This window comes from Homalodisca vitripennis, chromosome 6 (assembly GCF_021130785.1).
Source record: "Homalodisca vitripennis isolate AUS2020 chromosome 6, UT_GWSS_2.1, whole genome shotgun sequence".
Lineage (NCBI taxonomy): Eukaryota > Metazoa > Arthropoda > Insecta > Hemiptera > Cicadellidae > Homalodisca > Homalodisca vitripennis.
In genome coordinates, this window is record NC_060212.1 from 52,268,510 (window position 1) to 52,281,340 (window position 12,831).

The 12,831-nt window shown below is 31.6% G+C and overlaps 1 protein-coding gene across 2 annotated transcripts; it reads right to left on the minus strand.

Moving 5' to 3' along the window:
* Window positions 1–7,094: 7,094 nt before the first annotated feature.
* LOC124364331 (putative defense protein) lies at window positions 7,095–10,992 on the minus strand. 2 transcript variants are annotated; one of them, XM_046819709.1, is made up of 4 exons: window positions 10,838–10,992; window positions 9,425–9,750; window positions 8,796–8,887; window positions 7,095–8,008 (listed from the first exon to the last, which is right to left on the minus strand). In XM_046819709.1, exons 1-4 carry the CDS (start codon window positions 10,890–10,892, stop codon window positions 7,933–7,935), a joined length of 549 nt encoding a protein of 182 aa, XP_046675665.1. In that variant the 5' UTR covers window positions 10,893–10,992; the 3' UTR covers window positions 7,095–7,932. The 2 variants fall into 2 exon arrangements, with proteins under 2 accessions (XP_046675665.1, XP_046675666.1); XM_046819710.1 differs by having other exon boundaries at window positions 9,425–9,738; window positions 10,838–10,987.
* Window positions 10,993–12,831: the final 1,839 nt, after the last annotated feature.

Consider the following 12,831-nt stretch of genomic DNA (forward strand, 5'->3'; position numbering starts at 1 on the left):
TTTGTCAGAAGGTTATAATTTTGTGTAACACTCCACATATACTACCGCTATATCTATCTAAGTACCTGTATGAAAATGGTTAACACTGTTCCATGAGTCATTCTCCGGGCCAGGATGTTGTTTTCTACCTTATGCACGCATAGCCTCTTACGCTGACCCGAAGTCTGCCTTGCGTTTAATTCTTGTAAAAAACTTAACTGAATATGTTTTAGAACTATCCCTAATAAAGCGACACAGCAGTTTACATATAGTTGTAAATTTTAAGTTAAGAAATATTTTATCCTATCTAATTGAATTTCAATAATAAAATGTAAAGAAACATTAAGAACAAATAGTTTAAATAGTCATCATCATCTTACCCTACAGTAACAAATTTTCCAGTTGACGCAATCCAAAGAAAATTCTGCACGACTACAAATTCGCAAGTTAATAAATATCCATAAACATATTTTAAGTACGGAAGTGTTTGTGGCAATGTCAAACAACGAGTATTTTATATAGAAGACTAAATTCTCATACTTACAAATCCACTTGTGATGCGGTGTGTACAGACACTGTGATCAAGATGTAGTACAGCATGTTTTACATCATTAAAACACTCTTGGAGAAACAGAGTTTAAAGTGTACTTATTATCAGAGGCTAAGAAGTACTCTTTAAAACGTTGCACTCTCGGAGCTGTGAGTGTAAACCTCGTTATTCCTTGGCATTTTCTTACCCATGATAGATGAATAGTCATTGTTCAAACTTCTATTTTCATAAAAATGCCTTCGAAACGTCTCTTAATTTTATAGGAAAAAATTAAAACAAATTTCAATACTTATGTTTAAACTATAAGTGATAACATTTTTGATAAACTAAACTTAAATAAAATAAAACCTTCCACTCTTTTCATAAATGCCCTCGATTTGTGTATTAAGTTTCATCTAGATTATAATAAAATATATTGTTGGAATTTATAAATTAAAATTTTTCAATTCCAGTGGTTCTATGGAATTATTGATCCACAATAATAAAATATACTACACACGCTTGGAAAAATGTAGCTATCAGGTTATGCATTATAATGAGTTATATTGAAGTTTACTGCATACAATATGACTTTTAGTCAATTAAACGACTATAAACTTTCATCTAGTTCCCAGTAAAAATATAGCATCCTCCTGTGTATATTACACTTTTCTTATTTACTTTCTTATTTTCAGAAATATAGCAAGTCTGATACGATTTCCAAAAGTGTGTTTTTGACACTAATTGATCTAATTAGTCACAGATCCAGGATATGTTTAACTTTTACATAATGAAGTTGTGTTGTCGTACTGCTAAGTCTATCAGTTACAAATACCCGTGATGAGTCGATTAATAATTACATATACTTGGCAATAAATATCATCCCAGCAGTCCAGGCCTGGTAACTTATTCGAAAGTCGATAATAATTGTATTATTTTCATAAGTACTTGATTATAAGTTTCCTTATACCAGGGCGAATTTTCAAAGACTACAAGAAACTTTTGGATTAATCCAGAAAAACGAGGACCCTTATGATTATTTTAGATGTGCCAAAAATTTACCAACACATTTTTCCATTGCGTCAAGACATATTATTTTAAACAAATATTGAAAATATGTCCTCCTGTCAGGCCGCTAATAATATAGTAATATATGGCCTTCACCGAATGAGCAATTTTTGTTAGTTTTTGGGTCTGTAAAGTCGGTTAAATAAGCGCCAAAGAATAAAAGGCGCGTTAGAGTTAAACATTGTGGTATTACATGTCTAAAGTCGATACCTCGTCATGGCGAATTAATTCTAGACCGGTGCACGATGGATATATTAACATGGAAGTAATTTAAGATATTATGTCACTAGTGTGACAACCTAGGTGGGGATGAAGTAAGTCTAGTAGGAAGCAGGATCAATATTCTAACATGGAAGAGGCTCAGAGCCGTTGTGATATTACGTCCCTAGCGTGACAACCTAGGTGGGGATGAAGTAATTCTAGTAGGAAGAAAGATGAAGATTCTAACATGGAAGAGGCTCAGAGCCGTTGTGATATTACGTGCCTAGTGTCAAATCCTGGGTGGGGCAAAGTAATTCCATTGTAGTGCAGGATGGAGATACCAACATGGAAGTAGCTCTGAGCCATCGTCCGGGAGTGAAAGTTTTGTTGTCCCCAAGAGGTTTGAGGTGTAGCACTTTACACTTCCAAGAGACTATGTCGTAAATATTAAGTGAGCCGTCTTCATATTTATGACACTGCATCTCATCCACTCTCCTACCACAAAAGTGAATCGATAGGTATAAAATATAGTACAGGTATGTATGCAAAGTAACCACAACGAACAAAAGATGAAGAAAATGAATTCACCAAACCTGTGCTATAATATTTGCTTCATTGAGTACAGTAATACTATTTTACAATTTTTTGTGTTGCTAAAATATTCATTAGAATCAATTTACTGCAGGGATAACGAATTTAAGTTAAAATTCGTTAGATGTATAAAGGATGAAACTAATGTATGCAAATAAAACAAAATTAAGTACAAATAAAAGATGGAACTTTACGTGCTCATTCATTTATCTTTTATAGCTTAAACAAGTAACGACTTTTACTTATCGTATGAGATATAAATACACCACGCTTTAAATTAATTTAATAATTGACGAAAAGAATAGCTAAAGGATTTATGATCTATTACTCCTATTCCCGTGTTTAAAATTTTAGTAAAATATACAATGTAACGCAATCTGAACCAAATGTAGCTAAAAGGAATATGAATATGAAATATAAGTTCCTAAAAAACATGCGAACTGTAAATAATACACTTTCAAGGCTAATAGAAGTTGCTACATCCAACTACAGACATTTTTAATTTGAATATTTAATTATGTTGACTAATATATTCAGAAAATACCTAATTTTGAGTTTTTCTTTTAAATGTTTTTCTGGCTTCAGCAATAAAATGAAAACTCTTAATATATATACGGACAGTCGGTAACCGAAAAATGACACAGCATGTGTAAAGTTTGTTATTAAAACAATATCCTAAAGTTTTTGTATAGATTATTGTTACACTCTTTATAAACTTAAAATATTTAGGTTACGTGTTGTTACACGAGTCTTTACACGATATTTCCTATGGAATTACAGATATCTCTTATTCATGTTGTTTTAAATGACATGATAAATTTGAAAATATAGCTACAATCATTATTAGAAATTCCAATCTTTAGATATGTTAAAAAATAATTAATATTTTAGTTTACAGAGCAATCTTTGGAGCCCTGAAGTTAAAGGATGAAACGATTTTTATGTTTAGCAGTGAATTTAAACTTATTCCAGAAACATTTCATAACATTTGAATGCATACCTCTATCAATTTCAGTAACACTTGCATTATTTCAGGCAAAAATGCAGGCATACTAAGTGCGTGGTAATCTTTATGTTAGATTTATGATGATATATTATGGAGGCTTATGCTAATTTTTGATTGTAAGAAGACATGTTTAAATTAACTATTATTTCAATATACATCATTCACATTTTAAATGAAATAGTTATTAGCACTTATTTCAGGTTTTGTTACTGGAATATAATTTTGGCTTGGTTCACCTTTTGTGGTGAACCTTAGTTTTGAGTAGTGACAAAATCTGCAATACTTCCGAGGTCCCTGCTGATCTGCATTCACATTGACAGGTTCTTCCACAGCCTCTACCAGCTTCCTGATTGATTTCTTCAAAGATAAATTCATTTTGGGATAATTTTGAAGTCTATTTGTTTGCAATTTTGCTGTCAGCTCACTGTGAAGAGTCAGCATAAAGTTCAGTCTTGACAAAGGTTTCTGGCCACGAGAGTACATGTTATGTGCATATATCACATAACCATTTATTGTGCTTATATTCAACATATTGTAAAAAAAAAAAACACAAAGGCCACCTTTTGGTTTTTCGACTGTGGTTCATGTTTTGGCACATCTGGTCGAAGGAATCCACTCTCCTCCTTTGGTACTATTGTACACGCAAATTATATCGGTCTTTTTGGTTGTCTCATCAATGGTTGCTGCATTATGCATGCTTGAGACCAGAACCACAAGTTTTTTGTTGTTTGGTTTATATGAAACAAGTGTAATATCCTTATGAAATAAAAAGAGAGAAGTAGGAGCTTTACGATCACTATACTTTTTGTCAATTGCCTGCAAAGGTAGCTCGGGTTTATTTTTTCTTGATTGTACCTAGAGTTGTCAACTTGTACTCGTTTAGAAGACGCTGAACTAGTAGAATACTTGTAAACCAATTGTCTATTGTTAGGTTACGATTGGAGCCCTTTACAGTTTGAATAAGTTCCTCCACAAAGAATGTTCCGGCAGCAATGTTTGGAGGATATGTCCCCTTTCCTAAATATGTTTTTGCGTCAACCATATACTTAGTACCACTATCACAACACATGACTATTTTAATTCCATACTTGTTAGGTTTAGAAGGAATATACATTCTAAAGGGACATCTCCCTCTAAACCCAACTAATTGCTCATCAATAGTTAGATAACTTCCTGGCTTGTAGTTCTCCCTGCAGTTTTTTTAAAAGCATATCCCAGATGTTAGAGATAGGAGCCAATTTGTTGTCAGCTTTTTCTGGCATCTCTTTTTCGTCAAATCTAAGACAATTCAGTAAAAACTTGAATCTACGCTCAGTAGTAGTTGCCTTGTATCTTTCACCACAATAAGACGTGTTAAACATCATGTTGTTGTCAAATGATTGTCTTTAAGTGCTGCGGACAAGACTAACAATCCCAAAAATGCTTCAAGTTCTTCCATATCCAAGTTTGAGAGATCCATGTGATTTTTGTTTGTATAACTTTCCCTCTGAAAAGCTATTTCTTTGTTTGTACAAGTTAAAGTTTCCTCCATCATATTTTCTGTCAAAAATAATTTAAAAACAACTGTGTGGAGTAAAAATATTTTTTGCTCTCTGTGTAGGTCCAGGACTAATATGTACAATATCTTTAGCTGGAGTTTTTTCTATGAATTGAGTTAGGTGCATTTGTTTCCCAAACAAATTTATTGTCCTTTCCAACCAAAATTTCTTCACCAACTACAACGATTAGGGGAACTTCAATTTCTTTTGTATTTTTAACTCTGTTTTCTTCAGAATTTGTATTTATTTTAGGTTTCTTTGTAGATTTGTTTCCGATCTTATTTCCTTTGCGTTTTTTCTTGAGTCTGTTTTCTCACTACTAATTTTCTTGTTTTTAGTCTTATCTTCTTCTATTTCCCTAATATCCTCTTCAAGCAATTCATAAATAGCTCCTAACTCTTCAACATCTGGTAAATACTCAGGTTCGGCATCGCTATCATATTCTTCCTCTTCCGCCTCAACTTCATACTCTAGATTAATCTTCTTCTTCTTCTTTATCAGAGGATGAATCGTAGAGTTCTTCAAGAATCTCTTCACTGTTGATATTCTCAACGTCCATAAATGAAAGAAATCTAAAAAAAAAAATTTATCAGATGCGTGTAATTTTATTTCAGTCAGAGATGAACAGAATATTCAAAATAATGCTGAGTAATGTAGTCTAATAAAAACATACAACTCTGTTTATTGATACCTATGCGTAATTTTTACGTCTATTAAATGTCGTGTAAGAGTATTCATGAGTAAAATTTACGTAGGCAAATTAATACAATAAGGGTACCAATGCGTAAAAGTTACGCACATCAAACAGTAAAATCAATATAAGACCGAAACTAACCTGCAAACCGCTCCGCTGTCGACAGTAGCCGATGAGGCACTGAAGAGTGGGGGCACTGCTAAACGGACGGTTGACAGTGTTGACATGGGACATTGCAGTGGAGAAAAATTTCCCGCGTATGCGTAAAAAATACGCACAGTACCTTTCTAGGGTTAAAGTAAAACACTTTACTATGTATTAACAGTTATCTGAATGCTTATCATTATAAGTAAAGGCAAAAGTAATATAATATATTATCTTATATCATGAACTTGTGAAGTAATCTAAAACACTATAAAATTATCCTAAATAATACCAATTTAGTAAATCACAGTGAATATACGATTTTTATGTTTTACTTGGAAAAAACTTCAATGACGATATAGAGATTTATGTTTAAATACTTTATATAATAAACATAGTTATATATTACTGCGCACTAAGAATATCATATTTTACAGACTAACAGACTAAAAATTTCAATTAAAATCCAAATATTTTAAAATTATAATTGTTCGTATGAGTTAGAAGGTGAAATGTTCTATTCGACAACAACCACATGGTTTGTAATGCAGCTATATTATTCAATATATTTAAATTATGTGTATTTGGCGAGAACACAATTAACACCGTTAATAAGTACTACTAAGAAAAGTATTTTTATCTCAAAAAACAAACAATGAACAGTAGCAGTAGCTGAGGAGTTGTATCTCCTGATTGACTTGACAGCACAATTTAGTTCTGCCACTCACTTGTGGTTAATGAGAATTCCACATAGCACCTAATATCAGAGTAAATAAAATATTTCAAAAATATATTTGTATTGGTCTAAGTGCATTAAATTGCTTTTGAATGGTTAATTTAATTTTCCAAACTATATATAAAAATGTTCATTGTATTGTAACTGCCTAAGAAATTTAAAACAACTAAATTTAAAGGCGATCCTAATTATATCATCCATCAAAGTATAATATGTACTGTCAGCCAACGTAATTCGTTAGAATTTGCTAGCTTATGCAACAAACAATGGTAATTCCAAAAATATACAAAAACATGGTTATTTTTACCAAAATAAAGGTATCATACTACTTGGTATTATACCACATAATAATAAGTTAAGCTCTGTGTTAGTCTGGGGACATGTCAATTTGGCAACTCAGCCTCTCTCTGGTTGAATGAGAGTAAGTGGCAGGCTGTTCGGGCCACGCCCTCAACGCCCTTACTTGCTGCACTTTGGTATAGGTCTTGCCAATTGATCTCGATTGAGTTTTTTGTGTTTTACTAATTCTGTACCCAGAACGTTGAAATTGCTTTTACCGCATTTTTACCAGAAAATATTTGTGGCAGCAAATTAAATTTCATGCATAGTTTGTTTATAATCACCAATTTATTTTTTAAATATTACTTTCAAACAATACAGTGCCTGAAGCGTTGAATCATATATTATAAAGTTTTAAATTGGTTTAAATTTATCTTTTAAATAAGTGATGAACATAATTACTTTTGTACTGCAAGTATAATTCTAGACATACTAATTCTATGCCATCGAACTGGAACAACAACAACACAGCAGTGTTTCTTGGTCCTTCCTATTTTTTTTTAAATAAAGGAAGGCACGAAGAGCATAGACTGGGATTTAAAAGTAAATTTTTTAAAGTTACTTTTCTGTGTAATGTGCTAATATATCAATGAATAATATATTATTATGTTACAATGTAATTTGATTTTGAAATTTGATTATAAAATTTAAATAAATAAATAAGTTATTTGACCGCTGTTACCGTTCTAAGAACTGTACCTATTACTTACTAGAAAAAGAATTGACTATAAAATTAAAAAAAAAAAAAATACAAAGCGTTTAAAATATTAACGAGGTGGAAAAAAAAATTTTAGTTGCTACAACTACAAAATATAAATCTGGTTAAAAATCAGTGAATAACCAAACAACTGATTCTGATAAGAGTGAGAGAAACACTGTTTTGTAAGATTTTATGGTTCCAATGGCAGATATTTTCTTCCTATTATTATGCCTTATTTTCGTTCATGTCATAATACCGAGTACTATATGACATAAAAAAAATGTACTCTTTTAATGGTTCATGTATAATTCAAATGTAGCGATAAAAGTTATATATCATGAAGTTTGACCAATCTCCAGTGAATGTGTTGACCGTGGATATTAGACAGAACATGACAACATGAAGGTCTATGTCCTGACGACTGCTAGAGGTCTTGCCCTCTGCCTCACCCAATATTCTTTCATTGACTTGGCGACCGTAGCGCTGCAACACAGAAGTGGGAAAAACATTGTTAGCAATATTTATTCTTATGATATCAACCTATTTTTTTAATGAGAAACTAAATTTTAACGGTCTATGTTATTTGACATTTGTTATTAAACCCAATTCAAAATGGTTTTTTAACTAGTCCGTTCTACAAAGCTGAAATACCACATGGTAAGGCTGAAACAATGGTCAAAAATAACTGTAAATTAAGTTGTAACACCTTGCATAATTTTTGAAAAGAAAATATATTAAGGATCAGTTTACATTTAGGTTGCTGATTTTCTAAATAAACAACTCTGATTTCGGTTTTAGTTGTCCCATATTATATAAAACATGTATGGAGTAGAAAATATGTATTCCTAACAATTCATTTAAACAAGGTGTTTTTGATAGTAGTTAGGGAACAAAACTTGTGTTATTTCGGTCCACAATAGAAATACTGCTAGATTTGTATAGTACAGCAAGTTGTCAAAAATTCTGAAATCAGTTAAGCTATGACCTAAAGCATGTTGCATAAACACAATATAAACCAGTAGTTTATTGTACTTAAAATCAGCTGTTAAGTATCTGAAGTTTTTAACTACACTTGTTTTTTTTTATTTATATTATAGACAGTGTGGAATTTTAAAATTGATTTATATTATTTTTGCTGAACACAACTTGAAAATAACTCTTTAATGATTATACAGTTACTAGAAATCATAAAAAGGTTATCAGTTAAGTCCAGGTGAAATTGATTCTTTTATTCACAACATTCGAATGTATCTGCACGTGGACTACTTACTGGAATATGACGTCTCCTCCGTATCCTGGATCCGCACTCCAGCTCATGGTTACCTCAGTCTTCGGCTGGTGGTTCACGTGTGTAGCGGTGTTCTAGAATTCAGACAGAACTATTGAACTTGTGTTTGTACAATTTATTGAGATAACCCGTTTTAAATGTAGTGATTTACTGTAATCTCAAAACACATTACTATATTGCAGTATCTGTATGTATCTGTAATTTAGTTCGCTGCTCAACAGTTAAACGACCGAGATATTACATATCATAAATGCTTTAACTGGAATGACTGTGTGCATTTTATTTTAGGTAAAGTTCAACATTATCAAAATGAACTATAATAATGGTTTGCTTGTAAAATTTACACGTTTTACTTTACAGGAAATGCTTAGAAACTGTATGTGCTATTTACAAAAATATATTTAATTATGCTTCCAAACTATTTTAGAATCTTTAAAACCAATATATGTAATATATTAAAAATGTATAAAAGTGTGTCAATGTTATGCACTTTTTGATTTAGATTTTCCTCATAAGTATCTATATATGTGAATAGCCTATTATTTAAAAATACTAGGATCATTTACTCTGCTTCACGTAGTAAATAACAAACATTATGTCCATCTACTTACACCGGGAACACCAAAACACTCCGTAGGCTTGACATTCTCGTTCTGAGAGAATACTCCCACCGGCCTACCCTTCTCGTTCCTCGCCTGCACCATGAACCCGGCAAACGTGTTGGGAGGCTGGGCCCTAATGGTGAAGTGAACACTACCTCCACTGTTGATCTTGTAGCTGTCCAGCTGCAGAGTGTAAGGCATGGGACCGGTCTGGGGTGAACCCCCATGGCTGGGGTCCATAGTCTCACAGGCGTCTGAGGGGGCACCATCCGGCCTTCCTTGAACGGTAGTCAGTAGAACCGCCAGGAAACACAGAGCAGCCGGTGGGATCACAACTGGAAAACTCAAATTACAAAATAACTAATACTTTTACGTAGCTACTGGTGGTAAATACAAACATAAGTTTCTTTTAAAAATTATGTTAATAGACAGTCAGAAAGAACCACCAGGAATCACAAAACTTCTGGTGAAATCATATCTGGAAAAACTCAACTTAGAGAATAACTAATACTTGTATGTAGTTACTAGCGGTAATTACAAATATAAGTTTCTTTTAAAAATTATGTTAATAGACAGTCAGAAAGAACCACCAGGAATCACAAAACTTCTGGTGAAATCATATCTGGAAAAACTCAACTTAGAGAATAACTAATACTTGTATGTAGTTACTAGCGGTAATTACAAACATAAGTTTCTTTTAAAAATTATGTTAATAGACAGTCAGAAAGAACCACCAGGAATCACAAAACTTCTAGTGAAATCATATCTGGAAAAACTCAACTTAGAGACTAACTATTACTTGTATGTAGTTACTAGCGGTAATTACAAACATAAGTTTCTTTTAAAAATTATGTTAATAGACAGTCAGAAAGAACCACCAGGAATCACAAAACTTCTGGTGAAATCATATCTGGAAAAACTAAGTCACGCTAGAAAATAGTTACTACTCGTCTATTTTTACCATCGCTAGGAAACACAAAGCCGGTGGAACCAAATCTGGTAAAACATAGTCTCGCTAGAGAAAAAATACTATTCTAATGTTTCTTGTTCATATGCTATTGATCGAAACTCTTCAAAATTACGTCTAATTGTTAATGAACGCCATCGTAACCTTATGTAATTTTAACAGTAAGTCGAACATTTACGACTTATCAAATTGAAATGAAATGCTAAGTCAGAATGATTTATTTTCTACACTTAAATTAAATAACCAACAGAGAATTGTTTTAGAAAAATATTACTGTATTTCAGAAGTAATCAATTTTACATTTACGAAATTATTATTCCATCATGTGATCCATACTATATCTTATTATTTTTGGTATTGAACAGATTATACGTCTGAAGGTACAACCCAGAGATTTACCTATATCTATGTAATATTTACAAAACCGTCACAATTATATTATATTTATAACTCACCTTTAGACGAGATCATGCCTTGTGTATATTTGATGAGAGAATAAAATGACTGCATCAGTGTTATGTGTTTACGTGAGATAACGATCTGATACGGTGATTAATCACCGAACGTTTGAGTGAGTACATCACGTTGGCATTTCACAACGAGTGACTTGATGAGTTTGGACTATTTCTGTCCTTATCTCTAGCTCCATTAGATATGTCTGCCGTCAATATGTAACGAGTTCGAATGTTATATTGTATACCGAAATGTTATTATGTTGTTATATTATTATTTACCAAACTTTGTTATATTTAATTGTTGTATTGTATATATTGTTATATTTGTATCAAACTATCTAACATATTATTTGTTACTCTCCACTGTATTTATTAAAAACTAACAATAATTATATATCATATAAATGTAAATAATGTATAAATTGGCTTTGCTGTTAGCTATAAAGGAATAAAGTTAATAATGTTCTCGACAAGGCATTAATACGTGTCTTTACAAATATTGATAATCTGTATAATTTAGTCAACTACGTAAAAAGATAATTAATAACAAGTTCATCAAAGAAGAAGTTTATAAAAACATTTAATTTGGCACACTACTCTGTTGGGTTTTGTTTCAAATCAATACAATTTAAATTTTGTTTATTTAAGTCATATTGTTTTTGACAATATTATTTAGGGGAATTTTACGTTCCTTTTAACTCCCTAAGGCTTTAGCGTATACTTTATCGTGTGCATACTATACTTCCAGATAATAAGTGTATTTTAAATTTTAAACGGCTTCACCACTATTAGCTGTTGATTTAATGAGTACTGAGGAAAATGTCCTTTCTCCGTTGTCGACACAAGTTATCGTGGTCCTCAACAGCTTGGCGAACCGGCTCGGAATGTTGAAAAGCTCTTATTTAAATAATAAGCCTTGTTTAATTTAAAATTTAGAGATGACACCTTAATGTGTTGTTCATTTACTGCCAGAGTTATAGTAATATTTAGTTTTGAGAGTTAGTGTTAGCTGTGAAGAGTCCAAATTTCAAATATGTTTTAAATATATTTTGCGATAAACTTGGGTAATTTGTTTAATTAATTTTATTTATTATCAACACGAGCAACATTGACATATCATGTTATTAATGTATTTTGTATGAAGTTGTTTCTTTGGTTTTAAATTTAATATTTTCACAAAACATTTATTTTAAATAAATATTTATAAGTTTGGGATTTATGATTGAAAATACGGAACCAATAAATTGACATCAATCAATAACAGGTCCATGTGAAGATTTCAATTGACATTAGATACTTGAAACACAACATTATAGAGTGATATAAACAAAAAGTAAATATTAGTCGTCCAGTAAAATTAAATATACAAAATTCTCTTAACTCAAAGGATTTATTCCAATCACTGCTACAGTGGTGGTTGTCTGTCATTTCTGTGGGGATTCATTTTATTCGTGACCACAAACAATTCGCAGTTTATCTGAGGGATTTATCTAGGTAAAACAACATATTTTTTTAACCTGTGACGCTTTTGATATACTGTGTCAGCCTGAATGTACTTTGTGGGAGAATGATTTGGACATGACTAAAATATCCTACCCTCGTCTGACAGGCAACAACATCTATTTAGGTTTCATGAAATGTTTAACTTTATCACAAAGAACATTTTATAAAAAAGAGCATTTTAATCTCACCCTGCCACCTCCTCACCGCCTACATCACTAGATGAAATAAGAAGTGTCTGTAGAACAATTGAGGTGCATATCGTGTCAATAATGAATGTATAATTCGAAAGACTTGGATAATTTGTTTAATTAATTTTATTTATTATCAATACACGAGCAACATTGGCATAACATGTTATTAATTTATTTTGTAGGAGGATGTTTTATAGATTTTAAAGTTAATATTTTCGCAAAACATTTATTCTAAATATATATTTATAAGTTTGGGATTTGGGATTAAAAATACGCACCAATAAATTTACACTAATCAAT

Coding starts and splice junctions, on each gene's coding strand:
- LOC124364331 (XM_046819709.1), bottom strand. CDS start 10,892: ATGCAGTCATTTTATTCTCTCATCAAATATACACAAGGCATGATCTCG. Junction 9,751..10,837: donor AGGCATGATCTCGTCTAAAG/GTGAGTTATAAA, acceptor TGAGTTTTCCAG/TTGTGATCCCACCGGCTGCT. Junction 8,009..8,795: donor GGAGGAGACGTCATATTCCA/GTAAGTAGTCCA, acceptor TCTGTGTTGCAG/CGCTACGGTCGCCAAGTCAA.